Source organism: Monopterus albus, unplaced genomic scaffold (genome assembly GCF_001952655.1).
Source record: "Monopterus albus unplaced genomic scaffold, M_albus_1.0 scaffold218.1, whole genome shotgun sequence".
Taxonomy (NCBI): Eukaryota; Metazoa; Chordata; class Actinopteri; order Synbranchiformes; family Synbranchidae; genus Monopterus; species Monopterus albus.
In genome coordinates this window covers 889979-907082 of record NW_018128098.1, presented here as the reverse complement: position 1 = coordinate 907082, position 17104 = coordinate 889979, and the positions used below count along the sequence as shown (strand labels likewise).

General features: G+C 38.0%; 4 protein-coding genes across 5 annotated transcripts in view; 1 reads left to right on the top strand and 3 right to left on the bottom strand.

The window, feature by feature from the left end:
* Positions 1–6: 6 nt before the first annotated feature.
* Positions 7–2877, bottom strand: LOC109971242 (ras-related protein Rab-8B). The gene is made up of 8 exons (XM_020619370.1): positions 2661–2877; positions 1987–2047; positions 1828–1888; positions 1668–1745; positions 1447–1536; positions 1271–1336; positions 1114–1164; positions 7–1019 (listed from the first exon to the last, which is right to left on the bottom strand). The coding sequence occupies exons 1-8, from the start codon at positions 2782–2784 to the stop codon at positions 927–929; spliced, it is 624 nt and encodes a 207-aa protein (XP_020475026.1). The 5' UTR covers positions 2785–2877; the 3' UTR covers positions 7–926.
* Positions 2878–3412: 535 nt separating this feature from the next.
* On the bottom strand, positions 3413–6662 carry dnaja (DnaJ heat shock protein family (Hsp40) member A). Of its 2 annotated transcripts, none has more exons than XM_020619401.1 (8): positions 6507–6662; positions 5930–6077; positions 5226–5400; positions 5016–5120; positions 4696–4923; positions 4352–4582; positions 4140–4240; positions 3413–4007 (listed from the first exon to the last, which is right to left on the bottom strand). In XM_020619401.1, exons 2-8 carry the CDS (start codon positions 6059–6061, stop codon positions 3789–3791), a joined length of 1191 nt encoding a protein of 396 aa, XP_020475057.1. In that variant the 5' UTR covers positions 6062–6077; positions 6507–6662; the 3' UTR covers positions 3413–3788. The 2 variants fall into 2 exon arrangements, with proteins under 2 accessions (XP_020475057.1, XP_020475055.1); XM_020619399.1 differs by having other exon boundaries at positions 3414–4007; positions 6489–6661.
* A 430-nt stretch (positions 6663–7092) lies between these two features.
* lrrc61 (leucine rich repeat containing 61) lies at positions 7093–11554 on the bottom strand. Its single transcript, XM_020619402.1, has 9 exons — positions 11225–11554; positions 9703–9798; positions 9477–9623; positions 9297–9357; positions 9028–9113; positions 8431–8502; positions 8257–8325; positions 7948–8073; positions 7093–7843 (listed from the first exon to the last, which is right to left on the bottom strand). The coding sequence occupies exons 1-9, from the start codon at positions 11250–11252 to the stop codon at positions 7737–7739; spliced, it is 792 nt and encodes a 263-aa protein (XP_020475058.1). The 5' UTR covers positions 11253–11554; the 3' UTR covers positions 7093–7736.
* Positions 11555–12088: 534 nt separating this feature from the next.
* The window catches only part of cib2 (calcium and integrin binding family member 2), an 8845-nt gene continuing 3829 nt past the window's right edge, over positions 12089–17104 (top strand). The window contains exons 1-3 of the mRNA XM_020619390.1: positions 12089–12388; positions 13702–13736; positions 15410–15521. Of these exons, the coding sequence (XP_020475046.1) occupies positions 12338–12388; positions 13702–13736; positions 15410–15521 (198 nt within the window). The 5' untranslated portion in view covers positions 12089–12337. The remainder of the gene's footprint in view (positions 12389–13701; positions 13737–15409; positions 15522–17104) is intronic.

Here is a 17104-nt window from a genome sequence, read left to right as displayed (position 1 = left end):
TGGATTCCCTACAATTTAAGGTGGAAATAAAGTTTATACAGACGTTACTCGTGTTTACATATATATATACTATGTGAAGAACAAAAACATAAATTTTCTATATAGAGTCTATATAAAGTCTGTAAACCTTTTTTCAAATACTGTAAAATGTGCTTAATAATGAACTGCTCAGAGGTGCCCCTGTAGCTTTCATGCAAACACTGACAAAAACAATATGTATTAAGTAGTTTCCAAGAAACAAACAAGCCATTCAGTCACATTTTTACATAGAAAACCTGTATAAATAAAGGTTCCATAAAAAAAATAAACAAATACAATAGGTTGTGTTTATACATATTTTTGTCTTTTCTATCACAATACTGTAACTCCTTCTAGGCACATATGAACAAATAGAAATGTTGCCAATTCAAATGGAGATATAAGCCTGATAATATACATAAATTCACAGACAAATACAATCAATATTGAGACTTGATATGCCTCTGTCACAAAGCATCAGCATAGTAAACATGACATTAGGTAGTATGTATAAAATAATGCTACAATATATGAAAGACTGAGTTTTTTTATTCTTGTGCATTCATAAGACAACTGTGTGTCAGAGATATTTTCATGTGAGCCAATGGAGCTATTAGAAATGCCAGAATCAGTGTCTCCTGTGAGCGGAAACTGCAGGGTCAGCTACAAACCACTGCCGAAGTTTGTTTGCATGAGCAGATAAACAGTATCAGGCCTCATTCCTCATTGAACCTCTTCTGGTCAGTAGATCAAATATGGCATCTCAGCCCCTCGTGAACCTGTGAGTTTCAGGCAGCAGTAGAGTATGACCACTTCTGCTTCTGCTACGAGGACATTCAGGATGTAGGAGCCCTCTAAAACTGCAAAGTCACGCTAGCTGTGAGTCGTGAACACTGGAGATGAGCAGTCTAGAGGAGGGAACACTTGAATAGCTTAATTCTCTTTGACTTTTTCTCTGTGATCTTGATTGGTTTGCCCGATCCTACAGCATTGCTGTCAGTCTAGTAAGGGAAGATATGATAGTAAAAAAAAAAAGTCATAAATGCAGTATTAAAAAGGAAGAGCTTCACTGAAGTGTTGTATCTATGTACTTACTGTCTTTGAGCTCAGATTATGTAATATGTCTCTTCCCATTGTATAAAAAACCTTGAATGACAGTAACACAAAAACAAATGTTAAATGTACATACTGTATATAGAATATCATTCATATGCTACATGGAGCTTTTAGGGTTGAAATACTTTCTGCTTACCTCTTCTACATTTAAGCTAGACTTTGCACTGGTTTCCAAGAACTTAACTCCATAATCAATAGCCAGCTATGCAAGACAAACAATCTAGTGTCAGTGCTGTTCAGTGCAAATAGGAAAAATGCATTATATTTGTTGGAGACTGCTTTTTTACTAAGGGTATGGCTGCAGGGACTCACTTTCTCGCCTCTGTCTTTGGATACCTGTCTCCTATCAGTCATGTCACATTTGTTACCCAGGATCATTTTCTCCACATCAGGTGATGCATGCTGGGACAAAAAACAACTCTTTATGTAAAATATGCCATTGTCAGTATACAATGACAATATAAAGAATTCTCTTTCTTATACACATAAATTCATTTCACTTAAAAAAAACTGACAATGACATTTCCACTTACCTCTTCAATATTTCGAATCCAGTTTTTAATATTTTCAAAGGATTTCTCATTGCAGATATCATAAACCAACATAATGCCCTGTGGGGAAAATGGACATTATCTTACACCTTGTGATATGTAGCCCTGCAATGAAGTAGTGAAGTATGAAGCAAAGACTCACCATGGCTCCTCTGTAGTAAGCTGTAGTGATGGTGCGAAATCTCTCCTGCCCTGCAGTGTCCCTGAGAACATCAATGCAAATAGATGAGGTCCAGTGCATTTGAAGTACAGATACTCAGATTTTAAAAAGTGGAAAGAGGCCTGCTCAGATTACACTTACCAAATTTGAAGTTTCACTCTCTTTCCATCCAGTTCTATTGTTCTGATTTTGAAATCGATTCCTGCATTTGAATAAATAAACACAGACACTGATATAAACTGATACTTACTGCACTGATGTGTAGCGTGATACCATTGTCACATCCCTTGGATACACAGCTATCCAGGCACTTGAGCAATAAGTGGCTGTCATTTGTAAACTGGAAGAACTTTTTTATATGTTAATCCTTTGCTGTGTTGTAGATGAATCTCTTTTAATGCCACCACAAATCAAACTGCTGTAGAATATTGTAAAGCTTTATCAAGGACATAATAATATTATAACAATTAATAAAGCATTTACATTTCAAATTTCCTAAGGTCAAACAATGTGACTATAATTTTAATTTCATTCTATATATATATTTATATATATACCCTTACTGGAGCCTATGAACCCTCAAGGACATGAAATCATTATGATTTTTCTTGCAGTCCCATTGTCTTGCTTTTGGGGCCCTTTAAATATTGTGGGTCTGTACTGCATAATAAAAAATTAGGTATAGGATACTAACATTACTATATATACACGGCCGAGCATATATATGTGATGCCATAAACCAGTGTATTCCGTTGCCATAACCATGCATTATGTCAGGCTTACCCAAAGGGGTGGCTCCGGAGTAGCCTACTCACCTATCGTGGATATGAAGGTGGTGTTGAAGGAGTCCTCGCTGAATCTGAACAGCAGGCATGTCTTGCCGACTCCGCTGTCTCCGATGAGCAGCAGTTTGAAGAGATAATCGTACGTTTTCTCCATTTAAATACACCAGAACCCGGCGTTTCTATACTAAAAGGCCGTACTTAGCCGGGATCCCCCGTCTGGAAATCCTCAGCTGTCCGTAAACTGGCAGCAGACCGGTGCCGAGATGGGTGACGTAACTTCCTGCTGTGCATTATGGCCCATGTAGTTTAAATGGACTATAGTTGAGCCAGGACAGGGTAATCTTTATGTTTTGTTTGTTTGAAGCCATTAGTGGCTTTTATAAACTGAAAATACAATAGAAGCTGGATTATTATTGTTTTCATTTAATTAAATTGCATAAAAGGTCTGTTATGTGCATTTATTTAGCTTAATGTGTTGAAATTATTGTTTGCTTAGAGTTTTGAGTCCGTTTCTTTGTAGACTACCAGAAGATCAGCACTATATTCAGCCAAGCACACACTGATACTCCCTTTCACAAAGGTGGGTCTTTCAGAGAAAACTTGTCTGTAATTATGTTCTCTGGATAAATCCCTTATTTTGTCATTGATTACACATAGTAATGAATTCACTAACAACAGGTTCTGTCAGTATACAGACATTTAACACTTGATGGAAAATACTAAAAAATCAAAACAAAGATATAAACATTTAAGTTTTTTTTTATTGAGAAATAACCAAAAATGTTTGTCATGACTTAAAAGTACCTTCACAGAAAGCATACATTTTGTCCTTTGAGCTTGTGTGGAGAAAAAAAAAGATGTACCATTAATTTATTGGGAAATATATACAAAAGAAACTGATTTTAAATAGAACATGCAACAGTAACACAAAAATATAGTTTCAATAACTTCTGGAGTCCAAATAAAAGTGAAACGTGTACTCAACTTGTATCAGTGATGAAGTCAAAGAACTACCACTGGCAACAGTTAAAAAAAAAAAAAAAAAGAAAAAGACTTAATGGTACTAATTTGCAGATTTATAGGCATAGGTAATATTTTGTGCTTCAGAAAAAAAAAAATCTCTACCACATACAGTAGCATTTGTATCAGAGATTACAATCACTGTGTGTGACATTGCACTCCGCCCCTGGGACCCTGCTCCTCATCTTCCTGATAAGCTTCACCACGATAGCTTTTCTGCTGTGACTGCACATCTACCTCACAGAGCTCCACCTCCTCCATGTCATCAGTAATCATCACATCCTCTCTAGGTGGAAGCAGTCTTTCTAGCTGGAACAACAGATGCTCTGGGAGCCAGCCTTTCTCTGGGAATTCCACCTGTAGGATAAATTACAGTAAGATAAATTACAGTTAACTGAAATTTTATATATACATTTTTTTTTACAACAAAATTATCTGACAAAGATTCAAATCACAAGTTTTGCCATGCTGTTGCATTCCGAGTCTTACCTGGAATTGAATAATAAGCTGTCCCTTTTCATAAGGTTCCCTGTAAAGTGGCATGCCCTCATTTTGAACACATTTTATGTCACTATGATTGATTACTTCACCTGTTTGGGGGGAAAAAAAAAAAAAGGTCAGATGTTACTTAAATCTGAATTACAAGTATTCACACACACAAAATGCATTATATAGAAGTAAAGATGGGCTGACTTAGTTACCTGGCTGAGTGCTGATGATGAGTGTTCTGTTGTCTAGTGTTTGAACTGTCCGCCTGAAACCACACAGGGCCTCCACAAGTTTGATGTTCATCTTCATCATTAAATTATCCTCATGCCTCTGGAAAACAGGGTGGTCTTTCTGATCCAGCACAATGATTACATCCCCGGGCTCCAGTCCAGGCTCCTGGTCACCTTCTCCATGGAACATAATTTTCTGACCATCTTTCATACCTGCACAACACATTTGTCTTCAGTTTAGTTTACTACTTACCTACTATCAACTAGAGTTTTTAAATCGGATGGTCTCAGATGGGTGGGTGGGTGTGGGTGTGTGGGGGGGGTACCTTTGTCAATGTGAACTTCAAGAATTTTCTTCTTGCGTTCAACTTTGTGTCCATTGCAGTTCTTGCATCGATCTTTGGAGTTGAATTTCTCGCCCTGTCCCTGGCAATCTGGACACATGCTTTGGATCTGCTGGATCATGCCTGGCCCAATCTGTTGCACCCTCACTTGTACTCCTCTTCCTTTGCAATTTGAGCACTTCTCCAGTGCACCTTTCTTACCACCATAACCTGTAATAAACAGCATAAAGTCATTTTCTCAGTGTCTGAACCAGCTTTACTGGACATGCGATTAAAAAGCACATACACACAACAACACATACCTTCACATTTTTCACAAATGACATTTTTCTGCAGTCCAAGCTTCCTGGTGGTGCCATTGTACATCTCCTCCAGTGAAACACTAAGCTGGTGGACAACATTCTTCCCTATAGGATGAACAGATAAATGAAAGTTGAAGACATGTTATATCAAGAACCTATAAACCTTCTAACAGCCTATTCTGACAATACTTAAACCTAAAAATATCTTACCTTTTCTCTCTCTCTGCATCCTTCCCCCACCTCCAAAGAACATGTCAAAAATGTCCATAGGGGAAGCTGCTCCACTCATGCCTCCCTCTTTGATTGCTTGCTCCCCTCCTTGGTCATACAGGTCTCTCTTCTTTGGATCTGACAGCACCTCATATGCATGAGATATAAGCTTGAACTAGGGAAATAAAATGTAAACCATGAGTCACATTTGAAAGCTGGACTACAGTTAAGGCTTTAATAAATTAAAACAAGGCGTTAGTTAAATCACTCCACTTTTATCTCGTGTAGTGGTAATGACTGACATTAGCTTCATGATTCCTGACCTAGATTCATGATATATGGTCACATTTATGGAAAGTACACTGAAAACTAATAATTGCAATTGGCAGCCTTTTTGTATTGTGACACACCAAGTTCTTTCTATCAATCAGCCCAATGAACCCTTAGAGATAAGGATACAGACTACAAACAAAATGAACGGCATCTTCATTAATTTCACTTTAAACATTAATTTCACCACCTCCTGTCACTGTAGCTGAGGCACTTCAGTGTCTGAAGGCTAGCTTCCTTCCTGTCCGCTGCCATGCGGAGGTTTGACTAGAACGTTCCAGAAAGTTCCTGCTGTTGTACAATGGAAATGACAAAGGGCATTTTCAACTATCCATAAACGACTACAGAGGTATCCCAAAGCTCTCTAAACTCACCTTATCGCCTTCACTGGGGTTCTTGTCCGGGTGATATTTCAGTGCAAGTTTTCTGTAGGCTTTTTTTATTTCATCCACTGAGGCTTTGGGGCTGACACCCAAGAGGTCGTAGTAGCCGGTTTCGTGAACCATGTTGACAACCTAAAATCTAATCAGAAACACATAAACTTTTTTTTTTAGATAAAATGCCACTTACTATTTTGCCAGTGACGTTAACGTTAGGACCCGATGTATTACCCAAGTTAGCTAGATGTAATTTAACTTAGCTACAAAAACCTTGCTATAGCGCTTTCTCATAATACCATAATAAAGTAATAATAACCCGAACGTCCACTTATCTTAGAGATATTTATAAAGAAAAGAAAACGTTAAGCTTACTGATGGCTACAGTATTAAACACATAATGTTAACGTTGCCATAAGCGACACGTGCTGTTAAACGACAACTCGTGTCAGCCACATACTAGCTTATATTACCTTTAGCTTGAATGAAACCGCTAGCATTTATTAATTGTATGGCTAAATATCCTTCTAAATTACATTTTTAAAAAATCGCTTACTTCCTTGTCAGATATTACCGATGTGCTGGCTTTCACTGAAGTTACTCAGCGGTCGAGGACGAAAGGTGTCTGGCTCTTATATAGGATCCACAGCTCAGAACTTTCTGGAGAGCTCTGAGAAAGAGGCCCGGATGTGTCGCTGGACGTGACTGCGGAGTCTAGACAAGAGCGGAACGGAAGGGGAGGAGGCTGCAAGGTCCTCTGGCCATATGTGGACTAAGTTATAAAAAGTGCCGTGAGTCACGGGTTTTTTTAGACACTTTATGTGAAGCAGAAATAAAAATGCAGCTCCCAGAATATTTGCACAGATTTAAGCAACTTATCACAAGTATGTCCAGAACTAAATTATAATAGACTATAAGATGTAGTCTGTAAACATGCGTTAGGCTATGTAGCCTACGCTAAAAGTAGCTAAACCTTTCTGTAGTACAACCTACATATTGGTGGACTTTTCCCCCTAGGTGGCCTATCACATATTGTACACTAAGTGGCTCAGACAGGTGCGCTGGATGATTATCACCAGCAAGTGGCGCAGGTTGACTGCTTCTGAGATGTGACATCTATGGATTGCTTATAGCCCACATCATGTGTTGCTTGGCTCTTGATGTGCAGTGTGTGGCAGTGTGTGGTAGCCTATGTACCAGTATTACAATAGACTGTGCAGATGAGTAAAATCATAGATGTGAAGTTCACTTTCCATCACTGTAAGAACTACATTTTCCACAAGTTGAATTGTACATAAAATAAATTTTATGGTATAAAACAAGTAGAAATGGCTGAAACAATTTATCACATTTTGCAAATGTTCACCTTACAAAGAAAGGGCAACGGTTGGGGTACATAAACTCCCAAAATTATCCAGCAATGCAAAATTAAAAAAGCTCTTATTCACAGAAAACCTATAGAAATTCTTAAGCAGCATAGCTCTTAGCATAAATGCAGGCTACAACATGGTACAAAAATGCACACTGTGCAAGTAAAGACATCTCTGAACCAAACTGAGGGATGTCAGCATGGATAAAGGTTTTCAAACCACTTGCATGTATCATAAGATACCCAATGCATAGGGTGCAATAAAATGTGAAGAAATGCCTCACACTGCAACACAGAGCATGTCTGGCAATGATAATTATCAAGCATTTGGATACAGCTTAGTACTTTGCAAAACCTACAGTACATTAGCCATGTATATCATACAACAAAAAAGTTGCCAAATGTTGCACACAAATGTGACCAAATTAGCCCAACTCAGATGGCATACTGCTTTGGCTGCTTCTTCAGGCTCATAGATCGCTCGGTTTGTGAAATGACATGAATGGCTCTGTTGTTGAGGAGCCTGCATTCATGAAGAACATCTGTAGAAAGAGAAATAGAAGACAATGATTACATGCTGTAAACACAATGCAGTTGAGCTGACAACTATTTAGATCAAATGCAACACTTTTCTTTAAAACCTTACCATTAAATTGTTTGTAGGCTTCTTCAATAATAGCACTGTTTGATCTCTTTATCTCCCAGTAACTATCTTCCACCCATGGCTTGCAATCAGGATGTTCAATAAGCTGTCCATTCTTGTATAAACCAGCTAAACATTCATAGAATGAAAAACAAATTTACTGCATTATCATAGTGCCTATGCAGTAACATTTTACTTGACCAAGAACACATCACAGAGATTCCTGAAGTGCCAGTGGAACATCTTAATTTGGCAAATTGACTGAGATAAGCTGCAAACATTATACACTAACATACTGGCTAACAAATGTACCTTTGATGGTGTCATCAATGTCTTTGCATAACTGGTACAAGTCACTCCCACGTCCAACCACTCTTTCACCTACAGGTTAAAACAGAAAACAAATAAATAGACCGTTGGAAACAAATATGTCTGAGCGTTAATCCTATGCAGAAGGCTGAATGAAAATTTAAAAAAAAATCTTACCATCCAGTACCTTGAGGTTGGGGAACATCTCAAGAACTATGGTTCTATATGATGCATTCCTAACAGAGAAAGCTGTTGTGATTTCACTTATCAAGATTTTCCATCTACCTGGGCCTGTACCACGAAGCAAGGTTAGTGGTTTATCCAGATAACTTTGGGCTCAGCTCAGGTTTTCCAGTACCATGAAGCTGGCTGACTTGTAAATCAGGCTAGATCACCACAGTAACGTATGTTTCATGGCTAACCTGCTGCGGACCAGGTTAACTTCAGAGTATCGGATCAAAACCCTGAGCACCAACCAATCAGATAACTGGAAAAACGTCCTACTGAATCCTGACAGGATCAGAGGCCTACTTCATTCGTGGTGCTGTTGCTGTCGCTTCTCAATAACAACTCTGCCTCTTTCACATGAATGCGCTTGTAGCCCGGTAGGAAAACCCAGATTTAACAGAGCCAGTGGATAACCAGCTTCGTGGTACCGGTTATCCAGGACAGCCAATGTTACGCTCAGTGAAGCTAGAAAACCCCAAGAGGGCCAGAATAAGCTGAACTCACTTTGTGATACAGTCCCATGGAGTGTTTGTCACTACAAATTACCTGGATTAGTGTAATTGTAAGTGTTGTCTTTAAGACGTATATTTTCAAGCTTTCTCAAAGACTGAAGGCAGTGAAGGCTCTCAATGCTGTTGAAAAATACATCATATAAGGCCATGTTACAGGACTAATTCAGAATATTGCTTTTAAAAATATATTTTGGAGTAACAAAATATTTTTTAATATGACATTTGATTGTACATTGTGAAATCAACACTGTAATTTGTTATTTATCTAGAGTAAGCATTTGGTCAGTGGCTATACGGTGTTACCTGGGTATGATATTACCAGCCATGTTTAAGTTCTGTAAACTGTCACAACTGCGCAGGGGCTCTGAAATTGCAAACACAATAATATATATATATTTTTAAATCCAATTGCATTCATGACAAAGACTTCCTTAATAAGTGAATATACAGCATGAAAATACTGTACTGCTCCCGAAATCTTACCTAAATTGGAGATCCTGTTCGCAGACAAACTAAGCACAGAAAGAAGCCGAAGAGATGCTAGAGGAGCTAAATTTGCAATATTATTTCCAGAGAGGTCCAGTCTCTCCACATTGATACATTCTCCAATGCATCCAAGATCATGTATACCTATAAGACATGTATTAAAAATGTAACAATAAAGCATTTTCAAAGACATAAATACTGATATATATTAATGTCATCTTACCAAGACCTCTCAATTTCAGAAATAATATTGACTCCAAATCGAACTCTCCCGTACGTGACTTGAGCAGGACAGGGGTTATCTTCTCAAATTCTGCATCTAAAAGAATCAAAGAAACAAGACTGCAGCATGACAAAGCACATTCACTTTTCTATTCTTACATATGCAGCCAACATACTTCTTCTATATTACTTCTAGTCGGGCTGTTGGATAATGTGTGTGCCAACACATGCATGTCAGACAACGACAGATCGTGTTCCCCTGTTCCTATGCAAGCGGCAGGTGACACCATTCACACACACATCACCATTTAAGAGAAATCAGATACTGTGACTGGCATTTTACAGTAAAGGTTGTTCACATGACTCCAGAAGAACCATAATGTTATTTTCTACGGTATGACTCACATGTCTCATTTAAAGTGTTTGTAGGCCTTGAACAATGTGTCATACAGCACAGCCCTTTATCAAACATAACAGTTTCTGATGTTTGTGTTTTGACATGCTGATTTTATTTATTTATTTTTTTTTTTGTCACTGTACATTTTTTTTTACCCTCAAAGAAATTCTGCTCTAAGTTTTTCGTGCTGTACCTCTTGATTCTGGTGCATTGCTCACAGTTTTACTATCGATCAGTTGTAAACCAAATACTTCACCACTTGCTTGGTCCATAGGTTTCTCACCAAACCAGCCATAATTTCCCTGTCTTCTCTCCCCTTGCTCTATACAGCATAGCTGTTAGCTGAGATGTTTTGCAACCACTGAATTGGCATGTAATATTATATGTTAAATCACAAAACATACTTAAACATTACAAAGGAGTAATGAAAAGCACGTCAGATTTGCTTCCTGCATGTGCACAGGTGTAAGCTTGCTGCAATGCATGACTAACAACTGGGGGAGTTTAATTTGGTTTAATTTACTGAGGTAGAATCAGCCAACTACAAATGAATACTCTTTCATAAAACACTGACTCCCGGAAGAGAACCAAGGCAACTGAAAGACGAGGTTCATCAGGTTAACCAGAGACAATGATACCAGGGTCTGCCCCCCTTATTTTTCCTGGTATTCAGATTTGTGTCACGGGCTTTATGCAGTTCACTTTAAATGCAAGTTGTATTTCAGCTCACTGACTGGGAAGTATGACACCACTAAATGGGCGAAATGGACTGGGTGGGTGAAAGATGGCCACCAAACACATACCTTGTACAAGATAACACCTGCATAAAAATAAAGGTGACGATGTTTAGCTGAGCTTGAGAGTCAGACACCAGTAAATGTTGATAGCTAACGGTGGTAGCTGTCTGTATGTTACCTAAGAGCGTCATGCGTGATTCAATGAGGATGATTCTGCCGGGTAAAAGTGGGTGGTTTATTTAATTAATTGTCCCATTTCCTCTGATGACAAACGCAGAATGTTGTGTACCAAAGGGTACGTTGTTAACCGCATAAACCACAGCTCGCTAACATAAGCCGCTAGGGGGCTAGCTTAGCAACGTAGCATCAAGCTATTAATCACAGCTTACCTTGGTCTTTATCTCGCTTAGAATCCATCGCGGGTAACTTTTCTACTTAGAAAGCTACCTACTGCAACAAAAGCCGACGTTTATAACCAGTGCAGTGGACTAGCAAGGGAGTGGTTATACTGGGAATATGAAACTGGCATGTGTCCTGGGGTGCGGTGAGGACACGCTCACTGTTCTGCTGTGCTGCAGTAGCGCGCAGGCGGATAAGACGGACCTCAGCCTCTGCAGTCCGGCACCGGATAAGAGGGACGCGGCGCTGTGTAGAGGACGGTGGAAGACGAAGACGTGGCTGTTCCACTATTTTTGTTTTATGTTGCTTCCGTGCAACAGGTTCTGTGTCACTTAAAAGTTTTGTTCTGATTACAGCACCGAATAAAATTATTCACCTATGGGGGTTTTGTAGTGGATTTATAATTGTCAGCACTCAAAATTTGTAACTGTACATATTAATTAAATCAGAATGGTTAATAAATGAGCATGTAAAATATAATCCAGTCAGATGTTAAATGACCCGCAAAAATGCCATTCCAATAAAATTTCATTTATAATTTTGGAAAAATGTAATGTTTCCAGAATCAGATATTCTTTTAAGACTGTGATATTGCCCAAAGTGATGGAAATGAATCAAGTAACTCGAGTTAAAGTTACCAAGCCTTTGTAAACAACAATAATAATGTTATTTACTTTAACCTACTGTAAAAGCAGGTTTTATTTAACTATTTATTCATTTGTTGCTGTATTTAATTATTTATTTATTTATTTACCTGAGATCCTATTGGTCTGTCTTGACTCCGGTGGACAGCAGCTGAGTGCGTAAAGAAGCAGACCCTCTCGCACCTTGCACTTCGCAGACAACCACCTGGCGCAAACATAAGCGGACACTGTCTTTTACTTTTTCTTTTACAGTTTTTTTTATGCATCCTCTATGTTTTTCAGTCATGGCGGGTATCTCTTTTGAGGACACCAGTAAACCCTTTTAAGGGTTTGCAACATCGTCAATCTAACATGTACAGAGACTGTGACTCCGCAGACCCCCTAAATGCCTTTCATTGAGAAAAGGCTGCGGACGTTCAGTGTTGTGAATGTGTACACGCAACAAACTACTCGACTGAGATGGGTAATAAACAAACAATATTTACTGACGAGCAACTTGATGCCTACCAGGTAAGATTGCATGCCATTGCCTATACCTGCGTCATGTTTAGGCTATGTGACCACAACTAGAATCAGAAAAGTCGTGTTTAATCATAAGACTTGACAAAATTTGACCTCAATCTAATGCAAACAAGTGGTCTGTGATTACGTTTCAATTAATGAATGTAATAATCGATTTCCAAACGGCACCAGTTATGACTCCACACAGTTTAAATAGTGATATTATTTATGTTAGGTTGGAAAAGAAAGTTTTGATTTCATTGCAAACATTAGTATCAAGTGTCCTTTGTTATAATCTGAGTTTGTTTTCTGGAACAGTAATCCAGGTTTTTGCGTGAAGAAACACATCTTAATGTGCACAGGTTTAGGGGGGGTGGACTTAATAATTGATGCCAAGCCAGTGTTATATTCTATGAAACTCTACTCTCAGGCGACAGTTTAGTTCTCAAGAGCCTCTCTGGTTACTCCTGCTACTCTTTAAAAGCCCCTATTAAAATTCTGTCGCTTTCTGTTTCTGCCTTGGTCATTATTTTCCCTCTTGGGTGCCTGCATTTTATCTTTTTTAGGATCAAATGTTTAAGATGCAAAACCTAGTTAGACATCACCTGACCGAGCTTGAGTGTTGTGTTTGTTCACCAAGGAATTCAGAGCTCAGATGTGCTATAACTGTATAAACATCACTTTACTAGGCAATCTTTTAGGCTTTATGATGAAGACTAGTTAGTGACTAGTCAGTTATTGTTTTATATATATATAGTACTCACAGTTATCATTAACCCAAATACTTCCATTAGGCCTGTTTTTGATTTCATTATAGGGTTCTTAGAAGTACATTATATTTACTGTTAATCAGCTTGTCTCTGGAGCTCAGCTGGATGCACTCTGCTTCCCACACTCAGAAGCACAGTCCAGACAAAGAGGTAACAATGGGAAAATGTAAACTGAGGGGCCTCTAGTCGGGCTGTTGGATAATGCGTGTGCCAACACATGCATGTCAGACAACAATAGATCGTGTTCCGCTGTTCCTATGCAAGCAGCAGGTGACACCATTCACACACACATCACCATTTAAGAGAAATCAGATACTGTGACTGGCATTTTACAGTAAAGGTTGTTCACATGACTCCAGAAGAACCATAATGTTATTTTCTACGGTATGACTCATACGTCTCATTTAAAGTGTTTGTAGGCCTAGAAGATGTAATTGTACCTTGAACAATGTGTCATACAGCACAGCCCTTTATCCACCATAAGTGTTTGTTGTTTGTATCTATCTATCTATCTATCTATCTATCTATCTATCTATCTATCTATCATTGCAGGACTGTACATTTTTTACCCGCAAAGAAATTCTACGGTAAGTTTTTCGTGCTGTACCTCTTGATTCTGGTGCATTGCTGACAGTTTTACTATCGATCAGTTGTAAACCAAATACTTCACCACGTGCTTGGTCCATAAGTTTGTTACCAAACCAGCCATGATTTCCCTGTTTTCTCTCCGCTTGTTCTATACGGTATAGTTGTTAGCTGAGATGTAGTTCTTAGAGCACACTGCTTGGAAATATTGTCTGTATAGTGTAATTCTGATAATGTGACCTACCATCCTAAAGTAAGGTAGAATTGTATAGCTAATACATTATTTTTACAGTGTAGTTACATGTGTGTTTGTTGAGTACAGGCATATGATTCTGATTCTGATGTTTGAAGGAATATTGTTTGCTTCTGATTAGAATTATTTACAATGTTTAATATAAAATGGAATGTGGTAGTAAATAACAATTTATAAATGCTGAATTTTGGCACATGGGTACAATATAACTGATAAGTATCATGTACTATGCACAGGCTGTTTGTAGTAATAATGTGTTAACGTGTTGCTGTAAATGTTTGTTTTTAATGGAGGCTGTTAATGTTAATAGATATATTTGAAGTATCGAAGTAGGAATTATAAGAGGGTCTAAATGTTAGACAATAAATACGTTGCAGTGTAACATTAGCTAAGGATGAGGGTTGTGTGATTCTAGGCAAGTGGGATTTTTTGCTCTTATGTATAGAGAGTATAATAAGGGTTGTTTTGGAAATTATTGCAGGCATTTACAGTGTGTCTGGTTGTGCATCTGTTACTTTCTCCTATAATTACCAGAGCTATCACAGATTAAAAAAGGATTACACTTGAATAGATGTACACAGCACATTCCCACTTTTCAGTCATTAACAAATCATGTGCATGTAGATGTTCCTCTTCAACGATAGTGAAGTGTCTTTGATTCCAAGGCCTACAGCGGGGGGAGCAAAACTGATCATCACCAGAGGGTGTAATAGGGTTTTTCACGAGTTGCTATAGCAATAAAATTCAAAGAGATTTCAGAGCTAAGGATGTCACAGAAGCTATACAACCCAGACCCCTTCACATTAAAACTGTAGGTTTACCCGGTCATTTCCTGCGATGCACCAGTGAAACTCCATCATTGTGACAGGGTTATCTTATTTAATTGAAGTGAGTTTGTCTTCTTGGACCAGTGTCCCTGCTGATGAATGGCTCTGCTCTGGGAATGGATGTACAATATGACAGAATTAGTCACAGGACAGAGTGACATGGGGATTGTAGATAAGCAGCTCTGACTTTCTTGACATTGTGTGGTTATCATCGTGCTTATCATAAACATTGTGTGTTTATCAGCGTCCTGACAATAATTGGCATTGGCTGTTCTTAATTCTAAGAATTATAATACAGTCAGTACGGAAATTATTCAGACCCTTTCAAGTTTTCCAAATTTTGTTATGTTTCAGATTCATCTTAAATGGATTCCATTTAATCTACACAAAATACTCTACAATAATGAAATGGAAACACTCCAAAAACCAGTTTTCACTTTATCATTGTGGAGTATTGTGTGTAGATTAAACGGAATCCGTTTAAGATGAGTCTGGAACATAACAAAATGTCTGAATACTTTCCATCCTGACTGTAGAATCACAGTTGTTAAAAAACTGTTATTTTATTTATTTATTTATTTATTTATTTTTCTAGGTTGCATGGAAGATACCATGAGTTGGCTCCACATCTTGTACCAATGGACTACACCAATGACCCTGATTGTAAACTGCCTTTAGCCTTGATAGTCAACATGCCAGAATTAAAGGTAAAAAGTCCTTTGTTAGATATCTCAGATAAGGTATTAGCTCTGTGCTTTTGCTTGTAAAGTGTTTTCACAGAGGGTCACTGTCTTTTGTGGGGGGCTCTCATCCAGCAAGGGGTGGGGGGTGCTCATACAATTAGAGCGTGAACTGTGAACTTATGACTCCAGATTAATGTGTGCAGGACTTGAAAGCAGCCGTCTATTTAACAGAAAAAGGCTTTAATAAAACACACAACATAAATTCTAAACAGTTCCCAGAAAATAAATGCTTAAACTAATTAAACTTAACAGACTTTGACATCCACGATTCCAAAGCAACATAAACATCTATAATCTATCATGCTGTAATCTATAATTACCTGTCTGAACTACAGGTCACCATTTCCTAGGAAATGTAGGCATTTAAACCTGTTTGTTTTATAGTTCATTTGTCACTGTGTAGCAAATTACTCTGGGAGGCTGCTGATGAGAGAAAGGCTGCTGAGCTGAAAGAGCTTCCGCTGGTCGATGGGAATCGCTGATGAACCTATTGTAGGTTCAATACTTGTACACATAGGTGCACAAAATAACACATGAAAGCAGCTCATGAGACATGATAAATAAAAAAGACACCTACACTTGTCCTGATCAGTCATGTTACAGGTATCACTGACAGCAGGTAAAGTCTGCAGACTGTGTGCTGCTGTTACTCACTACAATATGGGCTCTTGTGTGGATAATGTATTATCTACTTCTTTGAGCCATGATTATGAAACAGGGTGGCAGAGTGGCCTGGGTAACTTTTGGATTCTAATAAAATATTACTTAAGAATAAAAGCCTAAGCCGAATCAGTGTTTTATCTCAAGTCAATCCTTCAGTACCAGTGTATTTTCTTTGTTTGGGTACTGCTAATAATGACACAACTATGACACCCACTCCTTGTTGGTCAACACCTGTTCAATACACACTCTCTTCCAGAGGGCTGAATAGATTTTTTTTTAACCCTCGTCATCACAGATCTGATTGTATGACACAACATATGACACTTAATGTGCTGTAGAGTGCTTTGTCTATCCTGTCAGAGGCATTCCAGCCTATTTTAGATACCTTTCAGAAATTTTAGAAATGACACATTGCATAACATCACATCTTTTGATTTGATTTGATTTGATTTATTCTTTCAAGCATGTAAAACAGTTGATATGACAACACACATAATCCAATATCAATTTGCTTATACCTAGTACATGCCTAAATGGAGTAGGAAGAAGTCAGACTTATCCAGTCCTACCCCATGACATCATCTTACCATCACTGGCTTGCAAGCAGTAAATGATTCACTTCTACACACACACACATATTATACTAAAAAAAGAATATAACAGTGTTAACATTCTTACATCACACAAGTAATATACTAAAGAATGGTTACAAAATGTACACCACACCCACAATTGTCCATCTAATTAATCATTAAGCCTGTTCTTGCATATATCTTGATTGACACATACCTTTATATTTATGTTTAAACTCATCAATTCTATTACTATTTTTTTATGTCCACACTTAAATTATTCCATAGTTTTACCCCACTTATGGAAATACA

Excerpts from the sequence above, each read along its gene's own strand:
- LOC109971242 (XM_020619370.1), bottom strand. The coding sequence starts at position 2,784 with ATGGAGAAAACGTACGATTATCTCTTCAAACTGCTGCTCATCGGAGAC. Across the intron at positions 2,048-2,660 it reads CACCTTCATATCCACGATAG|GAATCGATTTCAAAATCAGA; the intron begins GTGAGTAGGCTA and ends ATTCAAATGCAG. Across the intron at positions 1,746-1,827 it reads CTTACTACAGAGGAGCCATG|GGCATTATGTTGGTTTATGA; the intron begins GTGAGTCTTTGC and ends TTTTCCCCACAG.
- dnaja (XM_020619401.1), bottom strand. The coding sequence starts at position 6,061 with ATGGTTCACGAAACCGGCTACTACGACCTCTTGGGTGTCAGCCCCAAA. Across the intron at positions 5,121-5,225 it reads GATGCAGAGAGAGAGAAAAG|GGAAGAATGTTGTCCACCAG; the intron begins GTAAGATATTTT and ends TTCATCCTATAG. Across the intron at positions 4,924-5,015 it reads CATTTGTGAAAAATGTGAAG|GTTATGGTGGTAAGAAAGGT; the intron begins GTATGTGTTGTT and ends TGTTTATTACAG.
- lrrc61 (XM_020619402.1), bottom strand. The coding sequence starts at position 11,252 with ATGGATTCTAAGCGAGATAAAGACCAAG. Across the intron at positions 9,358-9,476 it reads GAACAGGATCTCCAATTTAG|AGCCCCTGCGCAGTTGTGAC; the intron begins GTAAGATTTCGG and ends TTGCAATTTCAG. Across the intron at positions 8,326-8,430 it reads CAACCTCAAGGTACTGGATG|GTGAAAGAGTGGTTGGACGT; the intron begins GTAAGATTTTTT and ends TTTAACCTGTAG.